Genomic DNA, 17995 nt, shown 5'->3' on the forward strand with positions numbered 1-17995 from the left:
CCCCGGGTCGCCCAGGCCTTTCTGTGTGGAGTTTTGCATGTTTCTCCCCGTGTCTGGATGGGTTTCCTCCGGGTACTCCGGTTTCCCCCATCAACCAAAACATGAACGCCCTTCGAGACAACTGTTGTTGTGATTTTGGGCGTTACAAAAATAAATGAATTGAATTGAATTGAAAATTGCAAATAGGTGGGCTATACATCTATTTATAGATCAGGTGCAATATGAGTATTCATTCCTCTACCCTGACTCACAAAGCTTTTGCTTTGATTGAGGAAGTCCGTTAGTGTGTAGTGACTCACCCAGCTTTTGCACTGTAGAGTCTGACCAATAGAGAGAAAGACAGGAAGAGGGCCACACTGTCGGGGGACAAAGACTGAGCTGAAGGACTGAGAAGTTTGAGTTGAGGATGCACGGCAGACCCTGAGAAGACTTTATGAGATCGGAAAACTGGAATAACAGGAATAACAGGAATAATTACTCTTGTTTTTGGGGACTTGAAACTTCAAAACTAAGGAAAATTATTTGTCGTTTATCTCATTTATTTTTGAGAAAACCTTTGGGAATTGACTGAAGAAGAAATAAGGTTTACGCCTACTGTCTGTCAATATTATCTCAGGGAATTGTGTGTACCTCGGGATTATGGTGATGTGTGCTCTGTGTGTGAATCTAAAGGATCATCATGTTCAAATGTAAAGCTGATAGAAGACTGCGCAGGCTGTGGACCCTCCTGCTGCTCCATGTGAGTCTGTTAACCTTTAAACCTATGAATCAAGATAAAGAAACTCCATCCATGACAATAGATATGGGGTTTAGACAAATTAAAATTCTTGTCAAAATTAGATTAGTAAAAAAGTAAGTTTTTTGTTTGTTTGTTGTTTTTTTTTTGTTTATGTTTCTTTTTGCTTACATACTTTTAGTGGCTTTTTTTTCAGTGGTTGGAAAATTTGACGGTGCTGTGTTTGGAAATATATCTACACAATACTGACAATTACTCACATACTGCAGAGAAAGACTTTACAATGTGAAATCAATTTCACAGATTGGTGAACTAACTGTGTCTCTCAATAATAGGCCTGGGTCAACCTCGTTCACGCAGAAGGATCAGAGGGACAATGTGTTTTTGATGTGTTTGAAAAAAAATCAGGACTGGACTACATTTCACTCACGCTCACCACAACTGGACACGATTGTTCCTTCGTAATATCATCTCCAGAAGCTGAAACTGACGGTGTTGAGTGCCCAAAGACGACAGAGAGCAATCAGATAGAGAACAATCAGATAAAAAGCACAAACAAAGCTCAAAGAAGCAATAAAAGTGAGGAGTTAAAACACGATTATCTGGCAACAAATGAACTGGGCGATAACAATGGAAAGAACAATGAAGGAGCAGTTTTTACCTGTCGCACGGAGCAACTGGAGCCTGGCACTGCCTACTATCTGCAAATCCACTCACCGAGAGACAGGCAGGTGCAGAACTTCACCATCCACACCAGTAAGTGATCAGACAGCCACCTATAATGGTTATATAGGATAACATTTTGTCAGACAAGAGTATGGTTACAAAAGGCAACATCACTTTCCTCAGACCTTTAGACCAGTAGCTGTTGGTGAACCAGTAAGACACATTTTGACTTCAGGGCTGTGGTGGTAACTTTCTTTTGCATTCTCTCTAGTGCATAGCTACTGACATGAGATGTGGATGCCATGTCATTTTCACACATGTTAGTGCATACTGTCGAGTGACCCTAGCACACACTAGATTTAGATCTGTTTACTTTACTTTTGAAAACTTTTTGAAAACAACCTAAGACATGGTGTGAAAGAGGTCACTGCCACTCGTCAGGTCGATGTAAAAGAGCATGTGGGAGATACATTTTGGTCCTAGGCCATGGAGAGACTTTTACACAAGCAGAGCTGTTTTAAAGTCTACTCTCTGAGCAACAGGAAGCCAGTGCAGAGACCTGAGCACAGGACTTATGTGCTCGCACTCCCTGGTTCTATTCAGGACCCAAGCAGCAGTGTTCTGGATGTACTGCAGCTGTCTTAACGCTTGTTTGTAGAGGCCAGTGAGCAGACTGTTACAGTAGTCTGATCTACTGGAGACAAAGGCATGGATAAGTCTCTCCAAGTCAGGTTTTGACATTATACATTTGATTTTTGCAGTGTTTTTTAGATTGTAAAAAGCTGCAGATGTAATATATTTGTTGTGGTTGTTAAAGTTCAAGTCTAAGTCCATTATTACTCATAGATTTCTAGCCAGATTCGAAGGTTTATGAGAGAGACACTGGAGATGACTGCTGAAACTTCCTCTTCTGTGTGCCAAAGACTATGACATCAGTCTCGACTGAGTTTAACTGGAGAAAGTTGTTTTGTATCCACATACTGATCTGCTGGATGCAGTGGCAGAGTGAATCTGCTGGTCCACTCAAAATACTTCATTATCACCCATTACATAAATTGAAACAATAAATTCAACTTTAACCTATTGTCTTAATCTTCAGTGACCTGTAGTTAAAGAACGGTGGTCTGTCTGTGTCTGAGTTAATATCATGGAGTTTTCCTCTCTGCAGTTCAGTGATTAGCCACAGGAACAGTGACCCTGCTGGGAGCGACTGATAGACCACTAATAGCATATACAGTCTGTGTGTGTTGGGGCTGGACCATGTCCAGAACAGAAGTTGGGCCTTCAGTGTGTATTTCCAACACGGCCGAGCTCAAGGTTCATTTCCTGTCTCCTTTGTTTCTTTGTACTGTGGGAAGCAGTGGGAAGGGGTGTGTGTGTAGGAAATGGGGTGGTACTAGAGCCCCCCACAGTAACCTTCTCAGCAGCTCCACATTCTGCTCTGTACTTTTTTTTGCTTCGTGTTTGACCTCTTATCTCACCAGCACATTGGCTACACTGACCTTTCACTCGCCACATTTCTGTATGTAACCACTGAAGACATCACACCAGACAGATAAACAAAACCCTGACATTAATGTATCTCTATATTATTAATTGAGCCTTGTTGATATATGCTATGCAAATCTATATTTCACACTAAATAGGCGACTAGTCTGAACACAGTGTGATAAATATTAAGATGGCCACAGGAGGTATGGACAGAGCTCTGGATCATCTGAAAAACACAGATAGTTCACAATGACATGACTAAACCTTTCTATAGGCCTCATGTCCATTTTACATCACATGATGCTATGTACAAAACAGGGAATATGATTTACACATCTTCACAAGCATCACAAACACCAGGACAGCAGGTTTAGAACAAAAGGTGGCTTATGAAACCTTAATGAGCCTTGAGCTTTATGTGGCTCAACAATATGAACTTTAACATTATAACAACCTCCATACCTGACACAATTCACAAAAAAAATGACACAATATATGATACTTAAAGAAATTGGTAGTAGTTGTATAGTGGCAGAAGTAGTCCTGCCCAAAGCAATACAAGCAACCACGGCTAATTGGGTCCAGCAAACAAATAGCCTACAGGCAAAGTCTCAGTGCAGTATAATGTATACTAAAAGATTAAGTGGTATCCAATTCAATCAGCTCTCAGACAATTTCCAAAGTATTTTTGTGTATAGCATGTATATTTATATTTCCACCTAGTAGGCATGAAGTGCATGTACTGGAGTCTGTTTTTTCCCTTTTTTTTTAGGTTATTGCACATAGTGCACATACTGTAGTTTGTATCTTTCTTTTATTAGGTCCATCAGCAGTCAGTGGGCTGGCAGTCACATCCAGCTCCACACGGAGCTTGGGCCTTTCATGGCAGGCAGGCCCAGGCCGGACACAGCGCTACAGGCTGCTGCTCTGGCAGCATCCATACTCCACACACCTGTCAGGTAAGCTACAACAGGAGCACTTAGTTGGACATCAGACATGCCTGTATCACCATCATCAAGTTCAAATAGCACTGTTAAATTAGCAATGTAGTGCCAAATCTATGCTTTAGTGTATTGGTATGAAGTGGTCAATAAACTAATCTAAGAAGTGTATTATTTGCATAGATCTCATAAGAAATGAAACACTGGAAAGCACAGCAATCCAATATACACTCAAAAACCTGATGCCAGGACGAAAGTACAACATTACAATGGTAACAGAGTCTGGAGGGTTGCAGAACAGCACATCTATTGAAGCCCAAACAGGTAAGTAGTTGTCAGATTAAACAGGGTTCCATGCCTCTTGTTTTGTTTTTGTTTTTTAAATTGTGTTTCTCCTTAGTTCCTGCTGCAGTTTCCAACATCACACTTGATGACAGGAACAGCACGAGCCTGTTGCTGTCATGGCAACAGCCTGAGGGGGATTTGGATACTCTCATCATCACCGTCTTTACCAGTGACACCAGAGTTTGGGAGACACATCTCCTCCCCAATGCCACACAAGTCAACATCAATAATCTAACACCAGGGACCAGTTATAAGATAACGATGATGTCATCAATCCAAGGACTGTCAAACCAATCAGAAATTACACTTACCATGGGTGAGTTAATGAGCTCTCATTTTGTTTTATTCTTGTTGTATATCTTTGCTAACACTATTTATCCTTAGTCCCAGAAGCAGTATCTGAACTAGCCCTATCTCCTTCCTCGGATGGGGGCCTCTTGTTGTCCTGGTCTGCCCCTCATGGTTTCTGGGATGGCTATAGGTTCTTCCTGTTTGATGGCACCCAGCAGCTCGTCAACACAACTGTCAACAGGGAGGCTGTAAATTTCACCATCCCTGGGACTAGTGTTACCCCGGGGCGACTTTACAAAGGCCTTTTGAGGGTAGAGAGGGGAGAACTCTATGCTGAACAAGCCTGTGAGGGATCCTCAGGTCAGTGAGTTGCAAGAATAATATCCTTTAAAAGATAAATCCAACTGTTTTTGATTTTCATGTGTAGCCTTGACACTACAGGAAGTCACAATGCCAGGCGTAAACATTTCTGTAAACGTTTTGTAATAAAATATTTTAGGATTAATTATTTCTGTTATTGCAGCCCCTGCCCCAGTGTTGGACCTGCATATTCGTCATGCTGATGAGACATCTCTTAGTGCCATGTGGAGTCATCCATCTGGATCACGAGACAGCTACTTCCTGATTATTCGCCATGGTGACATTTTTATAAAAAATATATTTTATCAAAGAAATGCCATTTTGTACTTCATGGTTTCATATGTCATAGGTAATATGAGTATGGATACTCGTGAGGTGCAGGCGAATATGAGGGAGTGCACCTTTAATGTGCTGACTCCTGGGAGGCACTACACTATCACTGTAGTATCCAGGAGCAGGATGCAGAACAGCTCAGCGTCTGTAGAAGGGCAGACAGGTGTGTACTTATCTAAGCAAATATATACTTTGTGAATGGAATAAACTTACACTATAAGACCTGTATATGCCAAACCTGTCTCACCATCAGTGCCCATGCCATTGAAGAAGATGAGCTTGAGCACCGCAGGAGTGGACAGTCTCCAGGTGTTATGGGAAAAACCACCTGGAGATGTTGAGTCATACATGATAACCCTGCTACAGAACAGGTCTGTGTCAAAATTCTTAATAAACATATTTGGCTACAAAATGTGTCTTTAACTGTTTTAATCTGTTTAACAGTAATATTGTGCAGAACTACAGTCTTCCAGTGGGTTCGTTGTCTTTGTTGCTGTCCGGCCTGACACCAGGCACTTTGTACAGACTGCAGGCCGCCACAGTCAGTGGAGGAGTACAGTCCAAATCTACAAATCTGGAGGCACGAACAGGTCAGCCAGTCAACTGTCTCTGATTTTCTTTTAGCACAAACAAATTGTTCTGGATGTTTGTAAAATAAGATAATATAATGTAATAAGTTTTCTTATGTATTTGTTTTAAAAGAGGGTTGTTTAGGCCTTTTACATAAGTAGCATTTATAATTAAGTTGTGAATACCTTACAAGCAGTTAGTATATAGCTACAGAATAATAGTTTCGTAACATTTAAAAGTTGCAGTTGGGTTGAGGGGTGATAAGATCAGACGGGTCGTAAAACAATGGCTGAAATGCCAAAACTGTCGTATGGAATGTTCCAGACACACAGACCCTCCCAAAGCTCCACTCAAAGACTTCCTGTGGACCCACACACAGCTTCCTGCTCCAGCTCCTATTGTGTTTCACTAAATGTCCCATTTATTTTCAGGGCAGACTGTATCTATGTCTGTTTGAACACCTCAAACAGATTAAAATTATATAAAACAAAAACAAATTATTTGTGTAAGTCAATGGATAATTGTGTTTCTTTTTCTTTTTTTTTTTTTTTTACAGCTGATCAAATTCATAAAGCTATTGTGTATAATTGTAATTAGGCCTAGTAGTGCTAAGTTAATAATTTCATTTTGTCTCAGTCCCAGCATCTGTAACTGAGATAACTACCTCCAATGGCGGGAGGTCAGATGCGTTGCAAGTGTCATGGCGACCAGCAGCAGGGGCAGTAGACAGTTACATGGTGCGTCTTCAGGATGGCAGTCGGACAGTTCATACTCTGGCAGTGTCCCACTCCTCCACCCCAGAGTGCTCTTTTAGCTCACTGGTGGCTGGGCGGCTCTATTCTGTTGTCATAGTGACACGAAGTGGCAGTTTGGAGAATTCTACAACTTTGCAGGCTCGAACCCGTAAGTCACTGCACTGTGCTTTGGGAGTTTTTGTTTGTAATATTTCTAAAAAAACATGTTTGTTTTTTTTTAGAGCCAGCCACTGTGCAAAACCCAACAGCTGTTCACTCTGCACGAGATGATTTTCTTAAGGTGGTTATTTAAAAAAAAATTGTTTTAAATCAATAACTTTCAAAAGTCCATAGTGGTGTATTATTGTGTTGTTTTGTAGATTTATTGGCGTCACGCTGCTGGTGATCTTGACTATTATATGGTTCGAATCCTCTACAACAACAGTGTGTTACAAAACAAGAGCGTACTTGCAAGACACAATGAATGTGTCTTCACCTCTCTAAAGCCAGGACGACTTTACACTGTCATCGTGGAAACCTGGAGTGGAGACTATGTCAGCACTGTCTCCACTGATGGACGCACCTGTCAGTCTGAAAGACTTCACAAATTCTCTTAGCTCCTTGTCTTATAAAATCTTATAAAATGTTTTGGTTTTTTTTCAGTTCCAGCTGCAGTGGGCAATCTGTCTGTGGTCAATGCAGGGATGGATGATCTGACTGTTACTTGGAGCCCTGCTCCTGGAGATGTAGACCACTATGAGGTGTCTTGAAAAAACGTCATCCTGACGACCTAAATGTAAATCAATGATGACCAAACATTTTCTGCTCACAGGTTACATTGCTCTTTAACGACACTCAAGTTTTTCCTCCGGTCACACTTGGCAGTAAGGTGCGCAGTCACCAGCTGACATCTCTGACTTCAGGCCGACTGTATAAGATAGTGGTATCTACATTTAGTGGGCCATACCAAAGAGCACAGTTTATTGAGGGACGAACAGGTAAAACATCTTTGTTTTCTAATTAACATTAACACAAGTTCCCCAACCTGAGGCCTGTCTCTTACTTCAGTTCCCAGTGCAGTTAGGAAGCTCCAACTAATACCAGCATTTACAGAGACTCTTGGAGGCCTGATTGCCTCCTGGGCACCTGCACCTGGAGATATAGACATGTATATAGTCTCTCTATATACTGAGGTAACTTATAAGTAGTTGCATTTAAATAAAATAATAATGTGATGTGTCATGGACTTTTTCTCATCTCTGTGTTTTGTAGACTGACCTAATTGACAGTCGCTCTGTCCAAAAACATGTCTCCTCAAGGGAGTTTGTGGACTTGACCCCAGGCCAGCTCTACATTGTCACTGTCCGGTCAGAGAGCGGGAAGCTAACCAATAACAGCACAGCTCGCTGCAGAGCAGGTTAGCTTTTGTTTACACAGACAAAAACATCTTATATAAAATAATACATGATAATTATCATATCTATGTTAATCAATAATTGTTCATTCTGACAGCTCCGGCTCGAGTTACAGCTCTTCAGGCAGATAATGGCCACACGACACACAGTCTTACTGTCTCCTGGGAGAGGCCAGTGGGAGTGTTTGACAGTTACAGGCTGCAGCTGTTGGACCAGGACAGTTCTGTCCTCATCAATCGAACTGTCGCCATGGAGAGTCGCAGTGAGCAACTGGAGAACCTGACATCTGGAAAGTGGTACAAAGTGAGAGTGGTGACTTTGAGCGGTGGTGTCCCATCACTTGAAGCAACAGCTGAAGGGCAAACACGTAAGATTAAAATCTTTACTATTGTTGTCAAATTTAGGAATTCAAAAAATATGAAATATTGCCTGACCATATTCATTACAGGCCCAGCAGCTGTCAGCAACTTGACAGTGGTCTCTGCCAATATGTCCTCCCTCTCTTTCTCGTGGCGTCCATCAGACGGTCATGTTGACATGTATGACCTGTCCCTCTATCGTGTCCTTGAGAACAACAGACAGGAGGCTGCAGAGGACAGACCAGAGGTGGGAGTTGTTTGTTTTAAGATTCTTCCTCCAAGGAGGGGTTTGATCATAACACATTATATCTTGTGTAGGACACAAATGAGTTGGTGGATCAGCAGAAGGTGAGCCCCTCTTCACAGAGCTGTATGTTTGAGGGTCTCTCTCCTGGAAATCTATACCGGCTGCAGGTGCTAAGCTTGAGCAGGGGCATGAGCAGTGACTCCTCATTGCTGGCCAGAACAGGTCTGTGCACTTGTCACTGTATTCAATTAATTTGTGAAGTGTCAAACTGATGCTTTAGCCCTTTTTACTATCTTCTGATGCAGTGCCTGCTCCAGTGTCATTCCTGGAGGTTCAGAGTTCAGGCCATACAGACCGACTCACTGTCAGCTGGCACCATGGGGAAGGAGGCAGGAGTAGCTACCAGGTACATACTCAAAAATAAGAATATTATAAATACCAGTGCTTCAGTGTGGAATTTGCCTCTGAATGTTGTATTCAATATTTCTTAAGGTGTTTTTTTACGATTCAAACGAAGCCTCTCTCAGTGATCAAACAATGGCGGCAGACCGTAATAGTCACACTTTTTCAGGATTAGTTCCTGGTCGTTTATACCGAGCTAAGGTCATCACACACAGTGGAGAACTCATCAATAGCGCTGTTGCTCTGGGGCGAACTTGTAAGAAATATCAGTACATCAGTACAGTTCATTTCTAAATATGCTTTCATATTATTCTTATGTTGTTATCTTTATCAGCCCCAGATCCTCCCAGCTACCTCTCTGTCAAACAAGGACCAACGAATGACACCATACTATTGTCCTGGGCTGGCCCTGCTCATGGTGACTACAGTAACTTTAGTTTGCAGTGGGCCCCCCCGGACCAGCTGACAGTCACCCCAGTGCACATGACAGAGGCCATTGTGAATGGGATGTTTCCTGGAAGACTGTATAACTTCTCCCTGGTGACTGTGAGTGGGGGGACAGACGGGTCCATGGCCTGGAGCCAGCCAATCCAGCACAGCGTTCGAACAAGTAGGTGAAGTTTCGCCTTGAACAACTGAATCAGAAGTCACTCTTGTCTTGGTAATATGTGTACATTAACGGCATATATTGTGGGTTTCAAACAATTAATTTGACATAAGTTTGTGTCAGCATGTCTGTAGTTTTACCTCCAGGTGGCAGCATATTAAAAGATTTGAATAGTGAAAGGAGAACATCGTTTTCTGCCAGTTTTTAGTACGAATCTAGTTTTAATCACATGCTGTTTGCCTGTGAGGCTTTGGTTACAGGGATAAAACTGATCGCCCAAAGGAATGAAAATTCAGGCCACATACTTATAAATATGAATGACCTCAATTTTACTGTGGCTTGTGTTTTTTCAAGTCACAAAGGGTTTAAACTAAAAACTGACACACAACTCTGACATTTTGGGGGTGCAGTTATTTGACCCACTATTTCTTACATAATGTTACACTCTAAGGAAAATTAAACATGGTACAGCTCAATTTGTCAGATCCTGGAGAAATATAAGTAAGCAAAGTTTATATACTGCAGTATGGTCCAGTGATTCAGACAGTGAATATAAATAATGTTAAGTGATTTTTATCTCTTTGATGAATGGTATTCTCCTTTTGCCTTTCTCTGTGTGTTTAAACATTAATCCTCCTTCCAAATATCTTTGTTTATCAGCAGCACTGCCTCTTGTGTGAGCTTTTTATGTATACAAGTACCACCTAGTGTCCTTGGATTCTGTACAGGTCCATCCCAGCTGAGATCTCTCCACTGCTTCCCTCTGTCCTCCTCTTCGATCTCCTGTTCCTGGGTGCCTCCTCTGTCTGACTTTGACTCATATGATGTTGAGTGTCGCCGACATGATGATAGGGAGCTAACCTCTGCCTTACGATTGGCTGGGGGCGTCACCACAGTAACCCTGGATCATTTGGATGCCTACAAGAAGTACTCTGTTACTGTCCGAGTGACTTCAGCAGGCCAGACAAGTGCACCAACCACACACTCCACTGTCACCATGATAGACCGTGAGTTCACACTGTCACGCACATTAGTATTGTGTTAAAATGTCTTTCTCAAGCTCTGTTTAATGTAGGCCTACTTCAAAAACAAACACACCACACCCAGTGTTGACCACACAGCAATAACAATCAACAGGCCCACAGTCCTCTCAAGTTGATTAAGCCAGCTGTTTAAATAGAAGCTTGTTCAAACAGACCCTGAATACAAAAGGATCAGTAAATGACAACAAGATGCAGTTTGTTAGATTGTAATTACAGTCGGAAAAACTAACAAATGTAACACCTCTTCCCATCAGGGCCTCCAGTCCCTGCTCCTACTGTCCGTGTGAGCGAGAGGTCCTCAAAAGTCACGTCATCGTCCATTTTATTTCGCTTCAACTGCTCTTGGTTCAGTGACTCCAATGGAGCCATTCGATACTTTACTGTCATTGTGGCTGAATCTAATGGTAAACACTTTCATTATATTCAGGACTGCACTAATTACCCAAAGGAGTCATCAGAAACTGAGTTTGATCATTATTGGGTTGTTTGTCCTTCCACAGCCAATGAGATTCTGCAGCCAGAGCAGCTTCACCCGATGCCATCTTATCGCGATTACATCACTAACTCATCAGTTAGAGCCTACCAGACTGCCTACTTCCCCAGTCGATGCTCACAGGACTCTGAGACCTCTGCTGGACAGGTACAGCATGTAACTCAGGGCTTCACGTAAACACAAGAGATTTTACATTAATATAATCATTCACATAGCCTGTATTGCCAGTGGAATTTGATACACAGTCTTCATAAACTGTACTTATTCAACTTACATTTTTATTCTTAATTTAAAAAATATTTTAATTTGGTTTAATCACCCACCCCGGCATTTAATCAATCCTGACAAACTTTGCAGCTTAAATGTATACTTTAATACAAATTATACATCATTACACCTGCTGCAATTGTGATTACTTAAAATTGTCCAGAAACTTTTGAAAAAGCCAGTTAGCAAAACGTTTATTTCAAGTGCTGGTAATTATAAAAGCAAAGGTGGTAACAGTTAAAGACTGATAACCTGTTAAATTGATTTGCAGGTTGTGGAGGTGAACCTTGGGGCAGGAGGAGATCGGCTGGGGGGAAATTGCGACCTCTACCATGATGATGACTTCTTATTGAGTGACAGCTATGGTGACTTCTGTGATGGTCCACTGAAACCTAAAACTTCTTATAGGTAAAACTCACTACACTCTCTACTGGGCAGAGGGAGGCAATTTTGTGAAAACATAAATATACCTGAGTAAATGTAACTGAGTACTATGCACTTCTGCCAATAGGAAGGAGTCACACTCATCACATCACACTCATTGTTTACCATTTTATTTTTCAGGCTGAGTGTTCGAGCTTTCACCAAACTATTTGATGAAAACCACAGAGAGTTTCCCCAGCCACTGTTCACTGACACTTACCTGTCTGCTCCCCTGAGGACTCATGCTGGTGAGAAACCAAAATAATAAACACGACACCCTTTTAAAATGCCTGATCAACAACTATGTTAATTTATTTTGTATTTTGAACAGAACCTCTCGGTGGAGTTGTAGAGGGCTTGAGTGCTGGCATGTTTTTGATTGGCGTCATGGTGGCAGTAGCAGCTCTTTTGATGTACAGACAGAGGCTGCGAAAAGTGTATGTTTTTATCTCACCATTGTTCTATACTAAGATCCATAGTGCCAAAAACTAATCTCAAGTATGACATCCTCGAGTTCAGAAGAAAATAGACAATGCTGGGAAATTTCAAAACAACTCTTTACACTGTCCATGTGTTGCTCAAATTTGTATTAAGCTAAAAGAATAATCCAATTGCAACGGTACTAGATCAAGATTAGACAGATTTCTGACTTTTTTTTTTTAAGTGGGACTAAACACCTAAATTTCTACCACAGTTACAGTTTAATAAGCAGCTAAAATGGACTGAGTTTGGAGGACTAATAGCTATCATCTGCAAATTTGTTAGATTTTATTTTTTTTTTACCAATAGATGGCAGATTTGAATTTGCACTCCTCTGCCCCCTGCAGGTGTGTGTCTCTCATGACAACAGTTTTTGATTGGATCACAAAGCTGCAAATTAGCATAGTTTTGCACTAAAATGAAAAAATAAAATAAAAAATGGTCTAGGAACTATAGAGTATGGTACAAAAAAAAATAAAAATCCATGTGCTCAGTTCAGTGGTACAAACTTGATTTAGTCCCACTTTAAATAAAACATCTTTTTTCAAATAATGAAGTAGTGGTATGTTTTGGTCTGAGCCTCACCTTTACATTAGAGGTGGTTTGTAAGTTGACTTGTTCTTTAGCAGGGCGGTGCAAGAGAACCCAGTGGTGCGGATGAGCATGTGGAAGGAGGTGCCAGCTTCAGGGATGTATATGGGGGTTCGGAGGTGAGTGTGACCGATCACTGCCTCTCCATCTGTAATTATTTTTACTCAGTGTGTACGATAGAGACAAAGAAGGATTAGTTCCCAATACCACTTACGTCCAATAAGTGAGAGTGTGAAATATTAGTTTTCAATAAAGTCCTCTCTCTGGCAGATTACCTCATCATTCAGCACCACAGTCCACAGCTTCGGGTAATTAAGGTGTAGATGTTTTGGTGTATTCATTGCTCTCCATTAGCACCGCACAAACAAAGTGCTCAATAGTTCAACCATAAAACACTTCTGGAGGGTTGAGTTAAGCCATTATAATTGGTATGCATACAATACAAACATTTTTATAGAATTGTTTATTGCATTTTGATGTAGATTTGTAAAAAAGGAAACATCTACATCTACAACTGTAAAATGGAATTAGTAAGGTGGAGTTTCAGAAAAAAATGTATGATTAGCTTTTAGCATTTATTGTTTACATATTAATCTATGTATTCTGTCTTTCAGTAACCGCAGAGTCACCAGGTATGTATTTAACAGTAATGTATTTAAAGCTGCATCATGTAATTTTTCTGGTCGTCTCCTTGGAGATATTGCTTTGGCTGGAAAGTTCAAAAGACAGCATGTCATTAAACTTATCTACCTTGCATTTATTCAATCACAGGCTCAAAAGTACATACATTCTAACTGTGAGTTGGATCACATCTCCGCAGATCTAACCTGTAACTTGGTCTGGTCACTTGTTTAACTCCAGATAGCTTAGTTTAAAAACACAAAAGAATATTCCAGACAAGGCAATAACACCATGTATACCTGACCACTAGAAAAGTTGCATAGTGCACCTTTAACCTCTGAATTTCTTAAATACAGTCTTTTGCTTTTCAGTCCAGTCAAATCCTGCCATTTTGAGTCACATTTGAATAAACTTCAGGCTGATTCAAACTATCTTCTGTCAGAGGAGTTCGAGGTGAGGACTCTGGATTTGAAACAAACTGCTGCTCAGGCTTGTTTCATTAAATAATGGAGCATGTTGCCTTTTAGGATCTGAAAGATGTGGGTCGAAACCAGACCATGGATCTGTCACGGCTGCCTGAGAATCGAGGGAAGAACCGCTACAACAACATCCTGCCCTGTAAGCACTGATGCTAAAGGCTGAATTAAATTGTTTAGATAAAGTCTATTTCAATGTGTTTGCTATTATCTGAAACCTTATAAATCACACATTTAATGAATAAAAATGTCGTCATGTGTAGTTAAACAATAAAACATGATTTCAATAATACGATTAGTTATCTCGCATCACTCATGTCACCAAAAATGTTTAAAATGAAATAGAAATTGCTATATTCTTTCTGTAACATTTGCATACTATTACAGAGCTAATGAAAGTGTGACATGATATCCTTTTAGATGATTCCACCAGAGTGAAGCTGTCGTACCTGGAGGATGACCCTTGCTCAGACTACATCAATGCCAGCTACATCCCAGTATGCTCCACTCAGACAAGTTACCCATAGAAACAAACGTGCAAAACACTCAAACACTCAACTCTCACTGTTCAGGGTAACAACTACCGCAGGGAGTACATTGCCACCCAGGGCCCCCTGCCTGGCACTAAGGACGACTTCTGGAGGATGGTGTGGGAACATGGTGTCTACAACATTGTCATGGTGACGCAGTGTGTGGAGAAAGGACGGGTCAGTCAGTCTCACACACACAAACACACACACACGTTAATCTATTTAATTGGTGTGTTTGGTAACATTACCAAAGTGGAGGAAAGAGTACAAAATTTGACCTCAAGTAAAAGTACAGTTACCGATGCATGGCTAGAATTCTACTCAATTACAAGTACTGCTACTTAATTTGTACTTTCATACAATTATATGAATATAATTGTACTCAGTTACAAGTACAAGTACATGTTTTAAAATTAACTAAAAAAAGTACCCCAAAAATGTACTCAATTACAGTTAAAAGTATTTGACCACAGCCAACTATTTTATTATCACAAAAACACTAACATCATTTGAAAGTTGTAACATGTGAGCATGTTAACAGGTGAAGTGTGACCAGTACTGGCCTGCGGACAGGGAGCCTCTGTACTATGGGGACCTGGTTATCCAGATGCTGTCAGAGTCTGTGCTGCCCGAGTGGACCATCAGAGAGTTCAAGATCTCCTCGGTAACATATCAGCCTTGTCTACTACTAAAGATCTCTGCAAAAGATAAATACTGTGCAAATGCATTCACTGCTCTTCATTGGTAGTGATAGGCAATCTTCAAGGACTGAGTTATCACATGACATGAGGAGGCCAAAATCTTCTTGTCAAAGCCTGAGCTCGTCAGATCTCAGAAGCTAAGTAAGACCGGGCCTACTTAGTACTTAGCTGGGAGACCTCTGGGAATTCTGGGAAGTGGGGTGCCAGTGGCAAAAATTGTTGTTGTGTCCTTAGGAAAGGCACTTCACCCACATTGCCTAGTCTGGAAGTGGTGCGTGCGTGAATGTTAGTGATGGTCGGAGGGGCCAATGGCACAGATTGGCAGCCTTGCTTCCGTCAGTCTACCCAAGGGCAGCTTATCACTGCCAAGTTAGGAGTAAATGAATAATGCAGAAACTGTACTGGGTAAAGCTCTATATAAGTCTAAGGCATCATTATTATTATTATTATTATTATTATTATTATTATTATTATTATTATTATTATTATTATTATTATTATTATTATTATTATTATTATTATTAATGGTATGTTTTCCCCATAAGATACACATTTTTACATCATTATTTATATCATTTTAACAATCTTGTCTCCGTTTTCTACTTCTCCACTCCATATTAATATTGTTGAATGAATGCTGTTTGTGACACAGGAGAGCAGCTGCAGTTACCCTCGGCTGGTGCGGCATTTTCACTACACCGTTTGGCCTGATCATGGAGTCCCAGAGAGCACCCAGTCCCTCATACAGTTTGTGCGAACAGTGAGAGATTATGTGGACAGATCTCCCAGCACTGGGGCCACTGTTGTTCACTGCAGGTAGGACCCCAAATAACTCCGCTCTACTGCAGTCTACTAGGCCTATCACAGTAATTACTATATGGGTTTATCGTTCATTATATAAAAACCTGGAACTATATATTTTGGGGCTCAGTTTTTCTCATATGTACAATTTCTTTGCAATAGTGGAGAGATTTTTGCCTTTATTTTTTGTTTTTTGCAGTAAATTAAGATTTGCACTTTAGAGGCTTACATAAATAACTATGGCTAATTATTGGTTACCTCTGCTATTTATCTGTTGCAGCTCATGCCTTTTAATGATACAGTATATTTAAACACTGGTTTAGTGGGATTATCCTGCTTTGTGTCCTTGGCATAAAGTTTCAATATTAGTGTTTATTGCAGTTTTTCTCTGTAGCAATTTTTCGAGCTTCAAAATGCATTATTGTGACAGGCTTACAGTCTACTACTTCACTGATTGGAGATGATACAGCTTTTTCTTTTAATGTTCCACAGAATGGGATTAAACTTGTATAACTAGCATTTATTCAATAACAGGTGCATGTCTTGCTCAAAAATACTTAGCATGCATTCTTACTGTGATTGGGGTCACCTCTCCAGTAACTGGCCACCAGGTCGTATGATTGTCTCCGTGCTTGTCTCTGTGATAAAAAGTTTAATGTCATGTGTGGAACATTCCAAGCAAAGCAATAACATCTTCATGAAGACAAGTGTCAAGCACTACCAGCAAAGATACATAATGCACCTTTAACTTATCACAAATGTTATAATTTTGTTTGGGTTTAGTGCTGGTGTTGGTCGCACTGGAACTTTCATTGCTCTGGATCGGGTTTTGCAGCAGTTGGACTCCAAAGGCACCATAGACTTGTATGGATGTGTGTTTGACCTCCGACTACACCGTCAACACATGGTTCAGACAGAGGTATGTTGTCGCAACACAGTTATATGCTCTGTGTTTTGGGATTTTTACAAAAGTCAATAGTTTTAATTATGTGCATAGCAGTGAGTCTAATATAAAATTAATATATTGTGTATTGTATTTTGCAGTGTCAGTATTCCTTCCTGCACCAGTGTGTGAGAGACGTCCTTCGAGCCCGGAAGCACCGCAGTGAGCAGGAGAACCCCCTGTACCCCATATACGAAAACTACAACCCCGAATACTGCCGTGGTAAGTTACACTAATGTATCTCCATGTTTGATTTAGGTTGTTATTTCATGAGCTCACATTTTTTCCACCAGATTTTATTTACACGGGACGTTTAAAAGACTAAACTGAAGATCAGGACTGAGCTTCTAATGATCTGTGACAGTTTCTTCCAAACAAATTATTGCACGTGATTTGCAGCAGCATTTCAGAAACCTGTAGCATGCACTGTGTGGAAGCACTGCTATAGTAAGAAACAAATCTATTCAAACTGAATTTTAGTCAGATGGTTTGACAAAAGTGGCATTAATTTTGACGCAGTGCTCTTATGTTCTCACTGCCACATGAAGAATAAGCTGTTTATTTAAGTCTACACATATTGCTGAATGTAAATATTGATGTAATACTCTCTTATATTATGATAAATACTATATACATGAAAATTATTTTATATTCAAAAATATGTTATATATGCTTAAAGCTATTTTAATCTTATGTAATATCAAAAACACCACTTGGAAGCAAATATACCACTATTTAACTGTTTATATAGAGTATTGATTTAATTCTTAAAAAGTTTTAAGTGCCATTTCTCTATCAGAGTGTTTCTTATTTGTTTTCATTTGTGTAGTCATTGGATTTTAAATGAAATTTAATAAAAAATGTATAAACTAACCTAACTTGTTTTTTAGAAACTGTTTAGTGCATTTTACTTTTTGCAACTGCAACTGCCCTCATTTTGTCACTACACCCGCCAAACTTTTTTGTGTTTTGTTGGAGCCAGTTTCAAACTTTAGATTTCCATATTGATCTAGGGCATAGCAAGTCCCGGACAGAAATGGGTAACCCACATAATGGGCCTCAGCTTGTCACTGCTTAGTCCCATGTAAACTATGCAGCAACTCCTAAATAAAGTGTGATACAACTGCAC

General features: G+C 40.4%; 1 protein-coding gene across 2 annotated transcripts; it reads left to right on the forward strand.

Annotated features, from left to right (window-relative positions):
- The first annotated feature begins 400 nt into the window (after nucleotides 1-400).
- On the forward strand, nucleotides 401-17737 carry ptprb (protein tyrosine phosphatase receptor type b). Of its 2 annotated transcripts, none has more exons than XM_033989149.2 (40): nucleotides 401-739; nucleotides 1072-1492; nucleotides 3715-3852; nucleotides 4018-4158; nucleotides 4235-4495; nucleotides 4564-4830; nucleotides 4994-5107; nucleotides 5180-5326; nucleotides 5417-5534; nucleotides 5608-5753; nucleotides 6370-6636; nucleotides 6710-6768; nucleotides 6848-7052; nucleotides 7131-7228; nucleotides 7300-7465; nucleotides 7536-7660; nucleotides 7740-7884; nucleotides 7980-8249; nucleotides 8331-8488; nucleotides 8560-8710; nucleotides 8794-8894; nucleotides 8981-9146; nucleotides 9225-9500; nucleotides 10226-10504; nucleotides 10795-10944; nucleotides 11041-11180; nucleotides 11572-11708; nucleotides 11865-11971; nucleotides 12055-12160; nucleotides 12833-12913; nucleotides 13409-13426; nucleotides 13787-13868; nucleotides 13943-14033; nucleotides 14312-14388; nucleotides 14464-14598; nucleotides 14963-15085; nucleotides 15775-15938; nucleotides 16707-16842; nucleotides 16968-17088; nucleotides 17160-17737. In XM_033989149.2, exons 1-40 carry the CDS (start codon nucleotides 680-682, stop codon nucleotides 17189-17191), a joined length of 5979 nt encoding a protein of 1992 aa, XP_033845040.1. In that variant the 5' UTR covers nucleotides 401-679; the 3' UTR covers nucleotides 17192-17737. The 2 variants fall into 2 exon arrangements, with proteins under 2 accessions (XP_033845040.1, XP_055087509.1); XM_055231534.1 differs by having other exon boundaries at nucleotides 402-739; nucleotides 12830-12913.
- Nucleotides 17738-17995: the final 258 nt, after the last annotated feature.

Source organism: Periophthalmus magnuspinnatus, chromosome 23 (genome assembly GCF_009829125.3).
Source record: "Periophthalmus magnuspinnatus isolate fPerMag1 chromosome 23, fPerMag1.2.pri, whole genome shotgun sequence".
NCBI classification, from domain to species: Eukaryota; Metazoa; Chordata; class Actinopteri; order Gobiiformes; family Gobiidae; genus Periophthalmus; species Periophthalmus magnuspinnatus.

What these genes read in the sequence shown, in the direction of transcription:
- ptprb (XM_055231534.1), top strand. Translation starts at nt 680, where the DNA reads ATGTTCAAATGTAAAGCTGATAGAAGACTGCGCAGGCTGTGGACCCTC. An exon ending in TAGTCTCTCTATATACTGAG is followed by an intron (nt 7,661 to 7,739) that starts GTAACTTATAAG and finishes TGTGTTTTGTAG; the next exon opens with ACTGACCTAATTGACAGTCG. An exon ending in AACACATGGTTCAGACAGAG is followed by an intron (nt 16,843 to 16,967) that starts GTATGTTGTCGC and finishes TGTATTTTGCAG; the next exon opens with TGTCAGTATTCCTTCCTGCA.